Source organism: Colobus angolensis, unplaced genomic scaffold, assembly GCF_000951035.1.
Source record: "Colobus angolensis palliatus isolate OR3802 unplaced genomic scaffold, Cang.pa_1.0 Scaffold241, whole genome shotgun sequence".
Lineage (NCBI taxonomy): Eukaryota > Metazoa > Chordata > Mammalia > Primates > Cercopithecidae > Colobus > Colobus angolensis.
In genome coordinates, this window is record NW_012115611.1 from 3,698,193 (window position 1) to 3,716,391 (window position 18,199).

An 18,199-nucleotide genomic window follows, 5' to 3' on the forward strand; every position below is an offset into this window, starting at 1 on the left:
AAGAATGGCAATCATGAAAAGTCAGGAAACGGCAGATGGTGGAGAGGATTTAGAGAAATAGGAATGCTTTTACACTGTTGATGGGAGTGTAAATTAGTTTAACCTTATGGAAGACAGTGTGGCGATTCCTCAAGGATCTAGAACTAGAAATGCAATTTGACCCAGCAATCCCATTACTGGGTATATGCCCAAAGGATTGTAAATCATTCTACTAGAAAGACTCATGCACACCTATGTTCACTGCAGGACTATTCACAATAGCAAAGACTTGGAACCAACCCAAATGCCCATCAATGTTAGACTGCATAAAGAAAATGTGGCACACATATACCATGGAATACTATGTAACCATAAAAAAGAATTAGTTCATGATACCATGGAATACTATGTAACCATAAAAAAGAATTAGTTCATGTCCTTTGCAGGGACATGGATGAAGCTGGAAACCATCATTCTCAGCAAACTAACACAGGAACAGAAAACCAAACACCACATGTTCTCACTTATAAGTGGGAAGTAACAAAGAGAACACATGGACACAGGGAGGGGAACATTACACACCGAGGCCTATTGGGGGGTGGGGGGCAAGTGGAGGCATAGGATTAGCACAAGTATTTAATGCATGCGGGGCTTAAAACCTAGATGACAGGTTAATGGGTGCAGCAAACCACCATGGCACATGTATACCTATGTAACACACCTACATGTTCTGCACATGTATCCCAGAACTTAAAGTATGATAATAATTACAATAAAAAAGCCACTTCATTGTTTCCTCCATCAATCGCAACCAGACCAGTTGAAATTATATAATAAATTATATATAATATATGGTATATCCCAAGCAGTTTAAGCATAATTTAAGCATAATTTGAAATCAGTCCCATGAAATCAATAGAAAGGAATAAAAATCTCAAATTATGTTTGGAAGGGAGTTGTCTAGATTAGTGCTAAGCTTGTTTAATCTTGCTTCACAGACATTATTTACTTAAAATTCCATAGATCCACTCATATAATGTAGACATCATGAAACACAAAAAAGTAGAAATTAAAAGATCGAGATAAAAAAAGAATTAATATTTTCTTCCAATGTCACAATGGAGTCTCTATATTCCACTCTGGGAACCATTAGACTGGTATGAAAGCCTTGTCATGTGAGAAAGAAGAATTCCTTGGTTTAATGCTGTTATTGCAAGACTTGTAGAGTTTTTACTGTGCTACTGCACATGGTGAATTCCTGAAGGGGCAATAGAGTACTGCGTAGTGATCTAAAGAAAGACAAGTCAGAGATCCCAGATCTGTCTGCCACTCATGAACAATATCACTTTAGACTGGTTATTCAAACTCACTGAACTTCAGTTTTTCCATCTGTACAAGGCAATAATGACATATCTCCTTGGGTTATTACACAGATTATGTAAGAAGATGAATGTACTTAGTCCAATGCCTAGCATAAAGTAGATACGAGTTCGTTTCATCACAGATTCTTTTTTTTATGGGTACCTTATTGCACTAGTGTACTGTGAAAAATACTTTTGGAAATGTTCCAGATTATTCTTTCACTTATTATATTATTGTTACTTTTTAAAATTTGACAAATACTTATTATCTCCTAAGTATAGATGTAGTAGTAGGCTTAGGGCAACAGCATACATAGCTGAATATTCTGAAGGACTTTTAAATTATTTTTAACTCAGAAAAAAAATTCAGAGCCTACCATATGTCAGACACAATGTACTGCTTTGCAGATATGGTGATGGCCAAGGCACATATGGTGTCTACCTTCATGAAACTTAGAGTGTGAGGAAAGGACTGGCATGATGTATGGCCAGTGTTTACAAGGTAAATGCAAAATAGTATAAAGAGTGTTCTGATAAAGGGTGAATAAGATGGGGGCTATTGGGTTAGCTGAGATCCGCCCATGCTAGACTTGTACATCATTTTAAAGAGTTCTTACTTTATCCTAAGGAAAATAGTAGACCATTTTCAAGGTCAACAGGATGAAGGGACAAAATATTAGAAAACACACAATATGAGCATGTCACTGAATATAAACAAAGAAAAGCTTGAACAGAATAGCTGCTATCATTGTATAGAATGGTAGGCAATATACATCACACATAGCTATCTCCGTCTACTGTTTATTTCATTCCTATCAATAAATTTCATTGCCTCTTTATAAAACATCAACTTCACAGTTTTTCACGTGGCATAAATTTACTCAGACTCTAATCAGTTTTTTGTTTCGGTGAAGACTTTTTTTTTTTATGTATCGCAAATGTGTTTGTGCCTTCCATTGCTTGCTAACTGGCAGGTGCATCACATTAACATAGCTCTTAAACCAACCAAGCAGAGCCTGATAGGTGTGGTGGGATCTGACAGTATTCATTTGATATGAAACAATGACTCTTTGCTAAAGGGCCTGGACTGACAGACCTGCAAGGTTAAAATCTCTGGTGAGCTTGAGAATAAACTACAGAGGTTTGCATTTCCACACATGGTCTGCAAGACCAATTTGCCGTAAGTATATTCAGGAGAGACCACTCTGCCTTTTGTGAATACATAGTCTATCCATTTTAGACATTTTTAACAAGCAGGAAACGCTTCTGTCAGAAGGGAGAATTCTGTGAGGTTGCTAAATAATGACAAAGTGCTGGAATGAACAGAAAGGAGAACATTTGGCCTTGAGAGTTTAGTGTTCTACTGACAGTGTTCTGAGAGAGGCACACAGTCAGAGTTTGATAGTGAATAGTCTATTCTCTGTGTAAAAGTGGACAATAACAGATGTGTATCTCCCTAGCAATTGAGATGTAAAAATCTTCAAGCTAATTTGGTTTTCATTTAGTGTGAAGAGAAATTGCCTCATGGAAATAGTTTTAAGATGAGAGGTAATGTTTCAAAAGAAATATATAAAATATCCTTTCTTGTTATTTTGCTAATTTAGAAAAATATAGTTGTACATTTTTCTGCTTCCCATGATATTTCTTTGGATTACAAATTTTTACCACAGTTTCATCGGATTGCAAAAACATTTTATAAACTTATAATTTATCAAATCTATTAGATTGAAATAAGATAAATATAATGCAAGAAATCCTGTTTTTTTGAGAAGGAGTCTAAGAGTTTATGAACAAAATCAGACATATTTAAGAAAACATATTGGAATATGTAGTTCAGGGAAATCTTGACACTTACATCAGGTTTAGATTTAGCTCCATATAACAGATAACTTATTAAAAATCAGAAGTTTAAGCAAAATAAATTATTTCTCTCATTAACAGAAAGTTTCTTAGTGAACATTTCCAGGCTAGTATGGTGGTTTTATAGTTAAGGATGTAAACTTCTTTCATCATTTTGCTTCCCCATCTTAGCATGTATCTTTCATTCTCAAGGTGGCTTTGTAGTCAGAGATGACTTCTGGAATTCAAGACATCTCATGCACATTCTAGACTTCAGAAAGAAGGAAGATTTAGAGGTCATGCTACTCTTCAAGAGACTTTCCGGAGGTCAATATAATACTCTAACACTTCTGCTCATATCTGATTGTCCAGAGTTTAGTTCCATGGCCACACTTTAAGGCTCTAAGGGAGGATAGGAAACTTAGCTGGGTACATTAGTGACCCACATAAAATGAAGAGTGTACTAATACTGTATCTGTATCTGTATGAGATGAGTATATCTGGGCCACTATCCAGAGGATTCCTGGAAGTCCCCGGCTCACTCTCCACAAGCCCTAAGTACTATTTCTCCGACATGCACGCAATTGCTAGCTCTGTCAAGTGGTAGTATTTTGAGTGTGATGTTTCCTAGGGTGCTCCATGACCATCCTGCGATGGAGTCCACGTGTGCTCAATGTGCGTTTTCCTGAGCTGGAGAGTTGAACTGGATGCTGCTCAAGCACCACTTGTTTGCCAATAAGTTTGCTGTGTATGTTGACCTTTTCTCCATCCAGTGTTTGGATAAGCATCTGAGACATAAAACTTTGAAGACATTAAAATACTGACCATTACAGGCAATTTTATGAATAGTAAGAAGGGTACACAAAAAATACTCTTATCTGATTCCTCTTCCTTGTCAACAAGCATCGGGAAAATGGTATGAGGTCCTCTTTGGGGTGGGGACTCAGTCTTCTTGTCAGAGAAGCTGCATGTTTTCTGCAGAGCACCATTGACTAGAAATGTGGTAGCATTAAATGTTCACCTAAATTTAACATGAGGGGGAATAAAAGTAGCCTTGAGGCCAGAGAAGGTAGCAAGGCATTCTGGAAAGAAGGGACCAGGGTGCCTGGGAAAGAGGCCAATGCATAAGGTCAGCTTGTTCAAAGAGCTCAGGGACTTAGCAAAATGAGAAGATTTCACCTGTGCCAAAACTATTAAGAATTTTAAATGTGACAATTTTCCTGGTATGAATAAACTTATAACAATAAACAACCATAAAGATATAATAGATCTGATACATTGTATTGAAATAGAAATTTGATTTTACTCTAAATTATTTGGCCAGGCTGGTCTTGAACTCCTGACCTCAGGTGATCCACCCACCTCGGCTTCCCAAAGTGCTGGAATTACAGGTGTGAGCCACCATGCCTGCCCCAACGAGGCTATTTTTTTTAAAGAAAAAAATACATATTTATAAGTGCTTCTTTTTAAATATGTGCCAACCTAACTTTTTCTCATTGCAGATGCTGAAGTGGAGGGAAAAAGTGAAAGGCAGGAGGTGCTCACCTTTTCCCTGAGCAAGAGGAAAGGCGACTTCCCTCAGTTCTTAAGAAAAAGTGCAGGCCATTCACAGTCTGCCTTCAACCCAGAGAAAGAGGAATCACTTTCTCGAGCACTTTTTTTCTCATCCCTGTCTCCTTGCTCCTGTCTGGGATTAGGCTTGACCTTTTAGTACCTTTTTGTAACCAGGAGCTGGAAAATACAGATTTAAACATGGTGGGAAATGAGGAATACTAAGATGTGTTGAACAGCAGGGCAATCAAACAGCTGTTGAGTTGGAGAGAGAAATCTGGATCATATTAGAGTGGATGCTATCAAAGGAGTTATGAGCTTAACATGACAGAAAATTGCATGTACTTGAAATATGCCATTACAAAATGCCAGCCTGACATTAAGCTGCTTTATAGAGGTATCATGTCCTTAAATAGCCTGGTGATTATTCGTGTCCCTGGAGCTCTGCTTTCCTCCCTGATTTTGTAATGCGCTGGCTTGCCTTTAATCACTGCAAAGAGTGTCACCATCTTAGAAAAATTCTTAAAAGAAAATTAATTTTGATTTCCATTGATGTTCTAGAGAGTTTTTTTTTTTTTAATAGCTGGGATGGGGATGCAGCCTTCTGTCCCACAATGACAGGAGGTAGCAGTTTCTGTAGGGGTAAGGATTCTACTTTGACCACCCTTAAAAAACAAAAGCATTTTCTGTATGCCCATTATGTGTTAAGCACTTTACATGCACTATCTCATTTAATTCTCATAAAACCTATAAGGTAAGTTCTATTATTAAACTCATTGAAATTAAAGTACAGAGAGACCAAATGACTTGCCCAAGGTCACTCAGCTGGCTAGTCAGTAGTAAAATGGGGATTTGAACCCAGGCAGATTGATTCTGGAGCCTATTCTCAGGTAGTTACACTGCTTTCCTCAAGGACCATGTTCCACTGAGAGGCCTAAATTGGGAAGATAAGGTAAATTATTAAGAAATATTTATAGAAAGGACAAAAGAGAACAAGAGATAAGAAAATGCATTCCACCTTTGTCTTTAGAATGGTATGGCTAAGGAAACAAAAAATCCTGTACTGGGCTTTATACATTAAGAAACATTCTAATAAATCCTACTGCCACCAGAAAAAAAAAAAAAAAGATTATTCTTGAATAAGGAGAGGCAACAGGAAGTGTGAATGAGAAGCACAAATGTGGAAAGTAAAGCTGTTTAAAAAGGAAAGCAGCTGCGAACTTCCCATCTGCAGTGTTTGTTTGTCTCGGCTCCAGTCATCACTGCCACGATTACCTCTGGATGAATTCCCCAGTGGAAATATCAACAAGGTAGGAAATGTGATAATTATATTTTCTATTATCCCCAAAAGAATATATTAAGATGGTAGATACGGACATAATTTGGAAGAAAAGTGCTAGGTAGTAGACGCAATGGCTGATGAAAAAAAACTAGCTGATTTTTCATCCTCTGGTATTAGCAAAAAGGCAAAGTCCCAGATGGTATTCTGCACCTCTTCTAAAGTGTAGTTGTAATTGAACAACAGCTAGGCTTATTGGATTGCTTTCTGCCTTTCTCTATAAAATAAATATATATTCAGTACATTCTAGATAATCTTCTAGAGGTCATAATAGTAACAGTGAATGATCCAATAGATAACTTGGGATATCACCTCATACTAGTTGGTGAAGTAGAGAAAGTATTGATGCCTGTTGATGTAAAAAAGGTTTCTGGAGGGAGTGAACATTCGAGGGGTAATTTTTGTGACTCGAAAATATGGAATATTGATATATTATGGAATGTTGATCTGTTAAGCTCTCTTTCTATAACCTCCAGCTTTTCTGAGGCTGTCACCTAAGATGCCTGCTAAAACTTGTACTCTCATCATTCTCGCATGGCCATCTGGAAGTGTGGAAATATTAATGTCTTGTAGGGAACCCTTCAATCGAAAAGAACCATGAGACAATGGTCAAACATTTCTCTCTTTTGCCCCTTGGGTAGTCAATTTTAGACTTTTTGTATAGCTCCTCATAAGATCTGAGTGAAATCACACACAGTTGGCCACGGTTATGTTCAACGCCCTATGCACCTTTGCACTGACTTTCTCTCCTACCCCATTTTATTCTCACTAGATCTTCTCTCCTATTTCCTGGAATCATTTCCAAATAAACGACCTGAATGCAGTTCTTATGCAGGTTCTGTTTTTATGGAGGTCCCAGACTAAGACAATGCCACATCATAAAAGGAGCAATATCTATGGGCTGAGAGATGAGGGGGGGTGTTTGTCAGGGTGTGGTACTGGCATTTAATACAGCTTTCTCTCCTCTACAAGATATCTAAATATTGACATTGTGGAAGGTTTCTCTAGGATTCATCTGCTCTTTTTAAATCTTCTTTTCTTTATCTACACTTTCTCTTCTTTATCTATATTTCTCTTCTATATTTTCTCCTTAGACAATCTATAGTTCTATGGTTTTAAACACCACCTTTATTTTAATGACTCCCCCAGATTATATCTTTAGTCCTGATCTTGCTTCAGAGCACCAGCATCATATATCCAATTGTCTACATTTCATCTCCATTCGGATTTCTAACTGGCATCTTTTTCTTCATTTGCACAAAATAAAACTCTTGTTTACCTCCCAGTAAAATAAGCTGTTTCCTACGAAATAAGCTGTTATGCCCCTATTCTTTTTCATGCACCACCATCTACACTATAGCTCAGACAAAGAAAACTTGATGTTCTTGGTTCTACCCTTTTCACACTCTTCCCAGCAAGTTCTGAATATTATATCTCCAGAATAGATTTCAAATTTATCCACTTATCTACATCCTCACTGTAATTGCCCTTGTCCTGGGCATAATTATCTTTTGTCAGGACCACTCCAATAGCCTTATAAAATCTATTAGAGATAATACCATCAGAATAGTTTAAACAAATACACATAAGTCATCTAGCCCTTTTCAAGCCTTCCAGTGATTTCCTAAGGCATCTGGAAATAAAAGTTAAAAAATATTTCCATGTTCCCAAGGTCCTATATGATCTAGGCCCTGCTAACATTAGATTTTTTTTTCTTGTTCACTATTGCTATAGACTGAGTTTATGTGCCCCCCCAGGTTCACATGTTAAAACCTAACTGCCAGTGTGATGGTATTTGGAAGTGAGGTCTTTGGGAGATGATCAGATCATGGGGCAAAGGTTTCATGGATGGGATTAGTGCCCTTATAAAAGAAACTCCAGAGAGTTAGTTAGTCCCTTTCATGTGAGGACACAGTGAAACTGCTGTCTATGAGCCAGGAAGTAGTCCTCATCAGAACCAAGTCCACTGGTGCTTTGATCTTGAACTTTCCAGCCTCTGGAACAGTGAGAAATATATTTCTGTTGTTTATAAGTCACCCAGTCTATGGTATTCCGTTATAGCAGCTGGAGTGAATGAAGACACTTACGCACCAGTCACAGTAGTATCTTTTCATTCTCTGAAAAGCCCTGCTTCTATCTTTCCTCAGGGTCTTCCATTTCTGAACCTTCTGCCTGGATAGCTCCTTTTCCAGCTTTTCATGGGCCATACTCCTTATTCTTTAGGCCTCAGTACAAATATCTCCTCCTCTGAGAGTGATTCTTGCCTTGGTGACCTGTGAAAATGCCCTCCAGCCCAGTTACTGTCTATCACTACTTGTTTATTTCCTTCATAATTCTTCTCAGAAATTTCGTATTGCGTTTTGAGCCATTTTTATTTTCCATTCATCTTTTCAATTAGAAGGTAAACTCCACAAGGTCAGAAGTCTTATCTTTCTTGACAAGTTTTACATTTCTAAACTAGATCTGGCAACTTTGTGGAATACAAATGGATAGGATAATTATTTTGAGAAATACTTCTGGATGGGTCCATGTAGGAATTTTTTTTTTTTTAAACTTACACTGAGGCAAAGAACCTAATAATGTCTAATTTTTCCTGTCTCAATTATCTATACATCCTTGCATCTTTGAAACTCTAATGAGACCAGGAGATGGGAGTAAACAATCATTTTGTGTGTGTGAGTACATAAAGACATTCTGCTAAATCATCACTTCTTATTTTTTACGGTCAGTATTATTTTCAAGTAGGAAGCAAAACTGATGATTCATCTCTTAGTAATCAAATTTATTATAACCAATTATATTTTCAATAGCTTTTATCTAAATAGAATGATTACATCTGAGAAGTGTGAGATTTTATGAGAAAGGACACGACTTAAATTCTATTCATTCTATAATGTTTTCTCTTTTTATAAAAATGACTTGGCTAACTTCTAATATAACCCTGCCACACACAGAATGAAATTCTTAGTACTTCTTAACTCTTCCCCTCTTAAGTCATTCTGTCTTTCAGATACACACAAATTCATTATCTCAGTTCCTTTCAAAGACCTATATATTCAAAACTTCAATACCTTTTAGTCACAGATACTTCTTTTACTCTCGTTTCCGTTTTCATACCTGCCACCTCAGGATGTGGTACCCAGCTTTTTCATGTCATCACAGGCTGGATCTGTTTGCTGTATTTTGTGATTCTGGGCCAGAGGGCCCTGAGTTCACTTTGGTAGCCTTATTCTAAAATTTAGTGCCAAATATCACAAGTGCCAAAGGAATAATTTTTTTTTAAATTTTTATGGTGAAAATAATGATAAAGCAAGTCCAGTCCTGTGTTGATTAACTATTAATATGAATTTTTATTATTTCTGAAAATATCTACACACATTTATGCATATCAAAGCTAACATTAAATTCTTAGGCAACTTTTTTTCCCTTAAAATCTTATATTACAGCATCTTGCAGCTTTTTGTAATTTAGGATTTCTCATACTGCATTTTCCTAAAGAGAGACACATGTCTATTGATTGTGATTTAGTTTCTTGATAGGTAATAACTGCATCATGGGTTTTGTTACATTTAAATGTAAAGCAACTGGGCTGTGATACATAGATTTGTTAATATTGTACTCTCAGTTTGCCAAAATGACATGAAGTAATTTGATTTTATATATTGCTCTTGATGCCCCTTGTTACTCTCTTATACTTAGCTAGACTTTGAGATTTTACAGTACAGAGATTTTCTGTACTCTAACCTCAGGGAAAACTTATTAACCCCCACCTTTTTTTTTTTTTTTTTTTGAGATGGAGTCTCTCTCTGCTGCCCAGGCTGGAGTGTAGTGGCACCATCTCGGCTCACTGCCACTTCTGCCTACCGAGTTCAAACGATTCTCCTGCCCCAGCCTCCTGAATAGCTGGGATTATAGGTGCATGCCACCATGCCTGGCTAATTTTTGTATTTTTAGTAGAGATAGAGTTTCACCATGCTGGTCAAGCATGTCTTAAATTTCTGATCTCGTGATCCACCCGCCTTGGCATCCCAAAGTACTGGGATTACAGGCGTGAGCCACTGTGCCCAGCCACCACTTTTGTAATTACTTGATGAGTATGAGAAATACCTGCTTGGTGATCAGTCTCACTAATGGGTCTTGTCTCAACTGACTTGAAAAGAACCCAGAAGATGATTTGATGTATTTGATCAGTCAAGTGCTGTCCTTGATTCATCTGAGTGATTTCTGTCCTCTTCACCTCTTTCTGTCTGTGCTTCATGTTTAATAATGAAATGCTCTTACCATCAGTGCAGAGGGGTCCAGACCTCCCATATGGGCAGAGGCAGACAATATCTGTTCCGGATTTTGGAACACAGGTGGCACCATTTCCACATGGGTTATTTTCACAACTTGCAAACTGGCACAGCTTGCCTGAATACAGCCTTGGACACTCACAAAACAGATTTTCACTATCACTGAGAAGGGAAAAAAATTTAAAAATTCATTAGAAAACGACTGATATTTTCTACACACAATACACATATATACACATGCATGAACACATATGCAAATAAAATTATAATTGCATCTTTTCTAATAAGTGACTTTTCTCCCTTTTTTTCTGTTTCAACTTTTGAATGTTTGTAGCTGTGTGCTTTCCATTGAAAGCAGATTAACAGCTTTATAGATTATCTGAAGCCATGAATTCTATTTTAAGCCATCTATTTTTATTTTTGATTTGTCTCCTCTTTTTATTTCACACTGGGTGCCTTTTCAGGGCTTCATTGAATATGTGTGGTGCTGCCTCAATAAGTGCATCAAATGTCTATTAGCAAAAAACATCTTAGACTCAAAGCTCAGAGGAGAATTTTAAGCTGGTGATAAGCTTCCCCACACTGAGGACAAAGTCCTCCAAGAGCTGCGCTTGTAGTAATTCTGAAAATAAGCCACAGTGGGGAGCTATAATGACTACATAACTCTTCAGCTTAAAATATGGTTTGGTGGCCCCAGGCTGTGAGTGCCCATGAAAGCAGAGCTCAAGAAAAATACTCCTCTTACCTGTCAGGGAAACATTCTCAAGAGGGAGAAGTGACCTGGAGTTTGTTATTTCTGCCTTCTCTGCATCCATTGCCCCATTTAAAGTAACAGACGCTTTTGTTTTCCTTTCCAAGAGCCACCCCTCCACCATTCTCAGTCCATGTTTGAGAGAGACTGTCTCCACTCTTGGTGCCAATCATAGTGTGTAGGGCAGGATGGATACACAACACACTAGGCCAACTGGCCAACCTCTGCTAGAACTCTTCGGAGAGTACTCTTTTTATCTGCTCGTGTTGCTACACTGGTAATTGATAGTGGCATGTGCCTGTCCAGAGGGAAGAGCCTAGCTGAGAATAAATAGCTAATACTTAGCAATGTAGATATAAGTGACAGAGAAATATAGATTATTGATTATTTGGGTGCCAGATCTCACCATTACTCTGTAGTTATGTGAGCCAATATATTCCACTGCTTTTACATTTTTAAAGCCAGTTTGATTTGGGATTTTGTCACTTGAAGTTAAATAATTCCATTTAATCTTTTCTTTTTTTTTCTCTCTCTCTCTTCTTATTATCTTAGTTCATACACCTAGCTATATACAGATCTTAGGAGTTTACAACTTATCTTTTCAATGCGACTGTTAGCTCTTAAGCACAGGTGCCAGGATAAGCCCTGATAATTGGGAAACTAACATATTTTTATGTTTTTATGACACAGCCTCCCAGTCTAGTTGTAGATCTTACCCATATCATGAATTTTTTCTCAACTATCTGTATGGTTTCTCAATACCTTCCTCATGTCTTTGAATCCCCTTACTCCAAAATTTGTGTGTAGGAAAGAACCATTTCTTTCATAATAATGAGTACCCAACTTAGAAAATGAAGGTGTTTCCTTTCTAAAAATATTCATATTTTAATATTAATTCTCCATGATAATGTTATGAAACACTATGGAGTAAGTTTATGTATCAGATAGCAGGTAATGCTGGCTTTGGTGGGGTTGTAAGGCTTTGAAACCTTCAGATTTTGCCAACACATAATGCTTATCCTGTAAGTAATCAGTAATTTATGCATTTTATAACCTTCATGGCAACCTGCATAGCATTGTACACATCGCAGACAGATGTGGAATCTCATAAGTTTTCAGAATTGGGAAAAAATTATAGATCGATGCCCCTAAGATGGTTATAAAGTATCCTGAGCAAGCTTTTCTGTTTCTGTGAAATAAAATTTTGAGGATTGCTTAGCTAATGCTGTTTCTTGTTTCCTGAGAATTGTGGTAAAAGCATAGGTGGGCCACCTAGCAGGTACAGAAATATTTCTGGTATGACCTAAAGTGTAAGTTAGAAACTTAATGTTGTTTGGGGGTAATGGATAAAACTTTGCTTCCACTGATCTTACTTGGAGTTAAAAGGTCAGTATTAAGCATTTGTATTCTGGGATAAAGTCTAGGAAAGTAGCATTCTTGAGAGCTGCATTCTGGAAGGACCAAATTGGTCTTTTTCAGATCAAGGAGAATGCCTCATATGTGAAAGTCAAACTAATCTAAGCACTGATTGATTTAAATGCTTTAATCATATAAACCTAAACAGATTTGGCATGTAGGAAAGATGATTTTATGGTGAAAACCAACAAAAGCACTATTTTTAATCAGGTCCTATTGATAAATCAAGCCTCATTTCCTCTTTCTGCTTTCATCAGGTGTTGTGAGAAGTTGGTTGTGTAAATTCATGCGGAGATGACTAACTGTGCGCATCTGTATATCAGCAGGCAACTAGAGGAGACAGAGAAATGGAAATTCTATAGAAAACTCTCCAAGAAAAGGGAAACTCACCATATCTAACCAAGGGCAAGTGTCCAGAGTCTTCTGGCTTGTCTTGATATCCCCTTAGCACCTCATTAGCAAGAGTCAGCTTTACTCAACTGAGATGTTGCCAGATGATGGCACTTCAAATTGTACCTCAAAGTTCCAAAATACTTCCTGGAGTGTCAGACATTTCACCAATAGATTTTGTTTTCTAAATCTATCTTTGCTATCTTCTGTGTTACACCTGGACACAAAGGTTTCTCCTATCCAGATCTTGTCAGATCCTGTTATTAAATCGCAACTTCTTCAAAAGCTACCAAGTCTGCTGTTTTCTCTGCCACTTGACCTACTTTGATGTCTCTCTACATCTTGTAGCAAAAGGCAGTGTTGACCCAGAAAGAGAATGCTCTAAGACTGATGGATCTTACGTAAGACAGCTGACTTTTGGAAATAGTTTTCAAAACAGTGTCACCCTCGTTTGCTCAGTTTACTTTAAATATTGCATCATTGCTGTGGATTTGTCACTGCTTATTATAATTAGCTTTGAGAGAATATATTTACATGAAATACATTTTTTTCATGGAATATATCTTTTCATCCCTAAAGTTTTAAAAATTTTATCCTTCACAAGACCTGTAAGCCACATAGAAACCTTTTTTGGAAATTTTCCTTTGAGCAAGTCAGGAGATTTTTCTGAATTAAAAGTAGGTCTGTAAAATAATCCAGATTATGGTGAAGTTTTCAACTATACACCGGAGGACCATATATTTTTTTGCAGTTGCTGCCATCCAGTTTGTTGTGCACCTACATTATGGATGGAGTCACGTGCCAAGCGGTTAATAAGACTCGCTTTCGCATTCTTTGTAGGAGACATCATAAATGCATGAACAAATCTCTGTAAGATACAGTGTATGTGACAAAGGAATAGAGAAAGTATCAAGTATTTTAAGGTCTTAGCTCTGTAATATGTGGATTCAGATGACAGTAGTTTCTAAAAGCTGGTCTGTGAACTGACACCAAAGGATTTACCAGGGACTCTCCTGGATGCGTTTGATAAATGCAGATTCCCATGCTCCTCTTGCCCTCTGAGATTCTGATTTAGAAGATCTAAAGTAAGGCTGAAGAGTATGCATTTAACAAATTTCATTAGGAGACTCTTTTGCATAGCCTACTTTGACTTAAACCCATCCCTCTGAGACAAATATTCTCTGCAGAGTAAAAGCTTGATGGGCATTAGTTATTACTGTGTCCTTACAGGATGTTATAATTTTATTTCTGTTGTTGGGCTATGTTTTGACTTTTGACCAACATATATCTGAAAACATATATATCCATCAAAGTACGAAGATGAGAAAGTTTTCATTTTAGGAGTGCCATATGCAGTCTACTGCATGTGCATTATGTTTAACTTCAACATAAAAGAGGAAAAAATTCACTCGGTCATTTTAAAGCTTGGTTAAAAAAATACCACCTATCTAAGCATATGCAAACATCTATACATTTTGGCATTGTCACTGCTACAGGATATTTGATTACAAGTCTACAATATGGTAAGAATATTAACTGACTGCCATTTCTATAAGTATTAAAAGTTACCTTTAGAAAAATTTAGCTGATTAAAAAAATAAAAGAAGCTGGCTTGAAAAGGATGCCCACTATTTATATAACACAGCCAGATGCCAAAAATCTTCTAGAACTAAAAGGACTCCTGCATGTATTAACTTAAAAAAAAATAAATAACTCTTCTTGCTTTCTTTGTATCTAACGGATCATTAGGCGATTTCAAAGTTGGCCACCCACAGTGTCAAGAGAGGGAGGTTCTCAGCAGGAAAGAGTGCAGAAATGAATCCTTATGAATAATGTCTCCAGATATTTCTAAAAAATAAAATTGCTACTGGCGGAAATAACCCATCTCTATGTATCGGCTCTCATAGCACCACAACGCAGGCTTTAGGAGGTATGCAAATGAGATCCCAAGTAGCTGTGGTTCAAGTAGAACTTTCATTCTGTTTTCATGAATTTCACAACACCATGATAAGAGCCTGCTAATTACAAAGAACACTTACCCTCCCCTGCAAGAATCTTCCTTAAAAAATTGGGATTTCTGTCAAATGAGTTGTTAGCTGTGTGTGGAGACTGTGGCTCTAGTACTGTAGATAGATTTTCTTTGTCTGTTTCTAGGACAGAACTGCCTAAATGGATGTTATTTTGTGCTGTAAAGGCACACCACTACGTATGACATTTTTCATTTTTAACTTTTTCTTTTTAAAAGTAGCCATGCATGAAAATAATGGGAAAAAAATGCAAAACCAAAATTACTTTGTGGTGACCTAGAAAGTGAACTTGGAGAAACATAGTCTATATAATATACTCAAGAACAGAGAGCTCAGGGAAAATATCCTCTGCTATAGAAACTTTTTTCTTTATATGAAAGGGTTTTTCTAAAGGCAGAAAGAAGATGGGAAAGGATAAGAGCAATAATAAAAGTCATAGAATAACATAGGAATAAATACATAAAATGGAAAATCCATAAACAAAAACATTTTTTTCTTGTTCTAGTATCCGTCCAATTTAATCTTGTAGCCATTTTGCAAAGAAAAATTGAATACATGGTATAGTTTCTCTCCGTCTCTCTTTCCTCTTCCTTCTTTCTTTCTCTCTCTGACAGGCATGGTTCACTTTACAAAAAATAAACTTCATTAGTAAAGAAAAATGATCAAAATGTCTTCCCCAGCAAGTGCATCAGGATCTCCTTTCCAGAAAGAGATATCTTTTCCATATCTCTGGCCCTATGACCCTCTAGTTCTTATGAAATGGAATGAAAGTTTTGCTTCCAAGGGAGCAGACAGAGAAGAACATGAAACCCAAAAGGGGAGCTAACATAGTAAACGTGGCCATTATCTGAATACATTAAATGAGATATGTATGAGAATGTGCCCAGAACAGTACTTGGCATTGATCAGCTGCTCATTATATATTAGGAAAAGGAGGTAAGGATAAATGACACATATAATTACTTGTGTCTGAATCAGTTAATGGTGAAATAAGAGCAATATGATGAAATCTGGTACAAAGAGAAGTGGGTTGGGAAAGAAGGATAAAGTGCACAGTATTACGGGTGAAAATATACACATTAATAATTGTTTGTTGAATGAATGTATTATTTCAGTGTCTAGAATTACCACCCCCCCATAAAAAAATCTCAGGATCTTACAATTATACTCTGTGCCCAAACAAAAATTTCATAATGGATTTTCTCACTCTGTGCTCACTGCAAAATTAGTCGATCTCCAGCCCCCTGCATGGTAAGGGCAATTTGGGCAGGATTCAATATAACAGAATCTATAAATGCAGTGCTTATGAAGCTCTGGAGCTCTCAGGTAATTTCCTGTAAAGATAATGTGCCTATTTGGAAGCTATTTAAGGCTAGAAGAGTTGGTATAAGCTTTTAAAATGTTATTTTAACTTCTACTAAAAAGACATAAAAATTCTCTTAAAATATTTAAGCCAACAAAGTGCCATTTCACCCATTCCCTTGACCTCAGTAATGTTCACATACACCCAGTTTCTACTCAGCTGTTACCATGGTGAATTCACCGGTTATCAGGAAGGTAGAAACACAGCACATAATGTCAATGGTTGTTCTTTTCTGATATTAAGAACTATTTACAAAATTGCTGTGGGTGGAAAATTTATTCCTTAAAAATATAAGGAATAATAGATAACAACTCTCTAGAAAGGTATACATTTATGAACCCAAAACATCCTTTATGGGTATTCCTATGAATTTGCAATAAGAATTTAATTTTTTTTTTTTTTTTTTTTTTTTTTTTTAATTTGAAAGTTTTGGGAAGTATTAACAGGGGTTTTTGCAAAATGTCCCTGAGAATTTAATTTTTTTTTTTTTTTTTGCAGTTTCTCACTTATTCCACAGCCTTTTGTCAAATCTTTACACTCCAATTTTGGGTTGGAAAAAAAGCAAGAAATTTAGAGGAGTTCTTGCCTCTAAATATGTTGATTTGGCAGGCTTGCTCTAAAAGTACAGTTTGTGTCTGTCACTTAGAGCAAGCAGGTAACTTTTGGAATTGTCCCAAATCTCTTTATATAGAGTCAGTATACTGAACAAAGTAAACCAGAGGTTGCTAACTGGCAAGATGTTTAATGCCTACCTCTTGAGCCCTGTGGTATACTTAGATTATAATCTGAAGCCTAGACATGAAGTTAAGAGCACAATTATAAGGGACAATATCAAAATCACCACTTCATCAAAATTCATCAAATTTGATTAAATATCAAATTCTCCTTCTACCCAATTGTTGTTTGGATCTTTCCCAGTCCTGTGATCTCTGCTCAGAGGAGGTGACTTCACTTCCTACTCCATAGATAAAATTTTAGTCATCAGCACCTCTCTTGAGTTCCACATTATCACTTCCAGCACGTATTCTTCATCCTTTTTTCCTCTTACCCCAATTCCCAATAACAAGTATTTCTTTCCAATGCTAGAATTTTACTTAATTTAATCCTATCAATATATTTGAAGCATAGAGTATAAGTAGACCTGAGCTGAGATACAAGAAGTGGCCCTGGTCCTTTTAAGAATTTTCACTTTAACTTGTTGGCAATAGACAGACATGGAAAGGTTTTTTGAGGAGGAAATGAATTATATTATGTTTTAGAATTATTCTGGGGCTACAGTGTGGGAAATGTATGGAAAACAGTAAACCTAGGGACAGATTGTACCAGTTATTAATTTATTGTCTGCTGGGCGTGGTGACTTATGCCTATAATCTCAGCATTTTGGGAGGCCAAGGCTGACGGATCACTTGAGGTCAGGAATTCAAATCCCTCCTGGCCAACATGGTGAAACCCCGTCTCTACTAAAAATGCTAACAATTAGCTGGGCGTGGTGGTGTGTGCCTGTAATTCCATCTACTCAGGAGGCTGAGGTGGGAGAATCACTGGAACCTGGGAGGTGGAGGTTATAGTGAGCCGAGATCACACCATTATACTCCAGCCTGGGCAACAGAGTGAGACTCTGTCTCAAAAAGAAAAAAAAAAAACCAGAATTTATTGTTTGTTAGTTCCAAATCCACCCTTTATAGTCCTTCCTTGTGATGCTGGAGCTAGACCCTATAAACACGTTCCCTTTGCCAGTTGGGGGATGTTAAGGTTTGTTAGTAGAGGGCACTTGGGACACTGAAGGAAGAAGAGGTACTCTCCCCAGCTCTGCCATTCTTTCCTGTCTTATTAGCTCTGTTGGAGGCACACACGGGAAACTCAATGCTACTCACCCCCAGCAAGTTTCCAC

The 18,199-nt window shown here is 37.0% G+C and overlaps 1 protein-coding gene across 2 annotated transcripts in view; it reads right to left on the bottom strand.

The window, feature by feature from the left end:
• The window catches only part of EYS (eyes shut homolog (Drosophila)), a 2,062,375-nt gene that overhangs the window by 144,688 nt on the left and 1,899,488 nt on the right, over window positions 1–18,199 (bottom strand). For both annotated transcript variants that reach the window (XM_011945635.1, XM_011945634.1), the window contains exon 36: window positions 10,351–10,523. In XM_011945635.1, coding sequence (XP_011801025.1) covers window positions 10,351–10,523 — 173 coding nt within the window. The remainder of the gene's footprint in view (window positions 1–10,350; window positions 10,524–18,199) is intronic.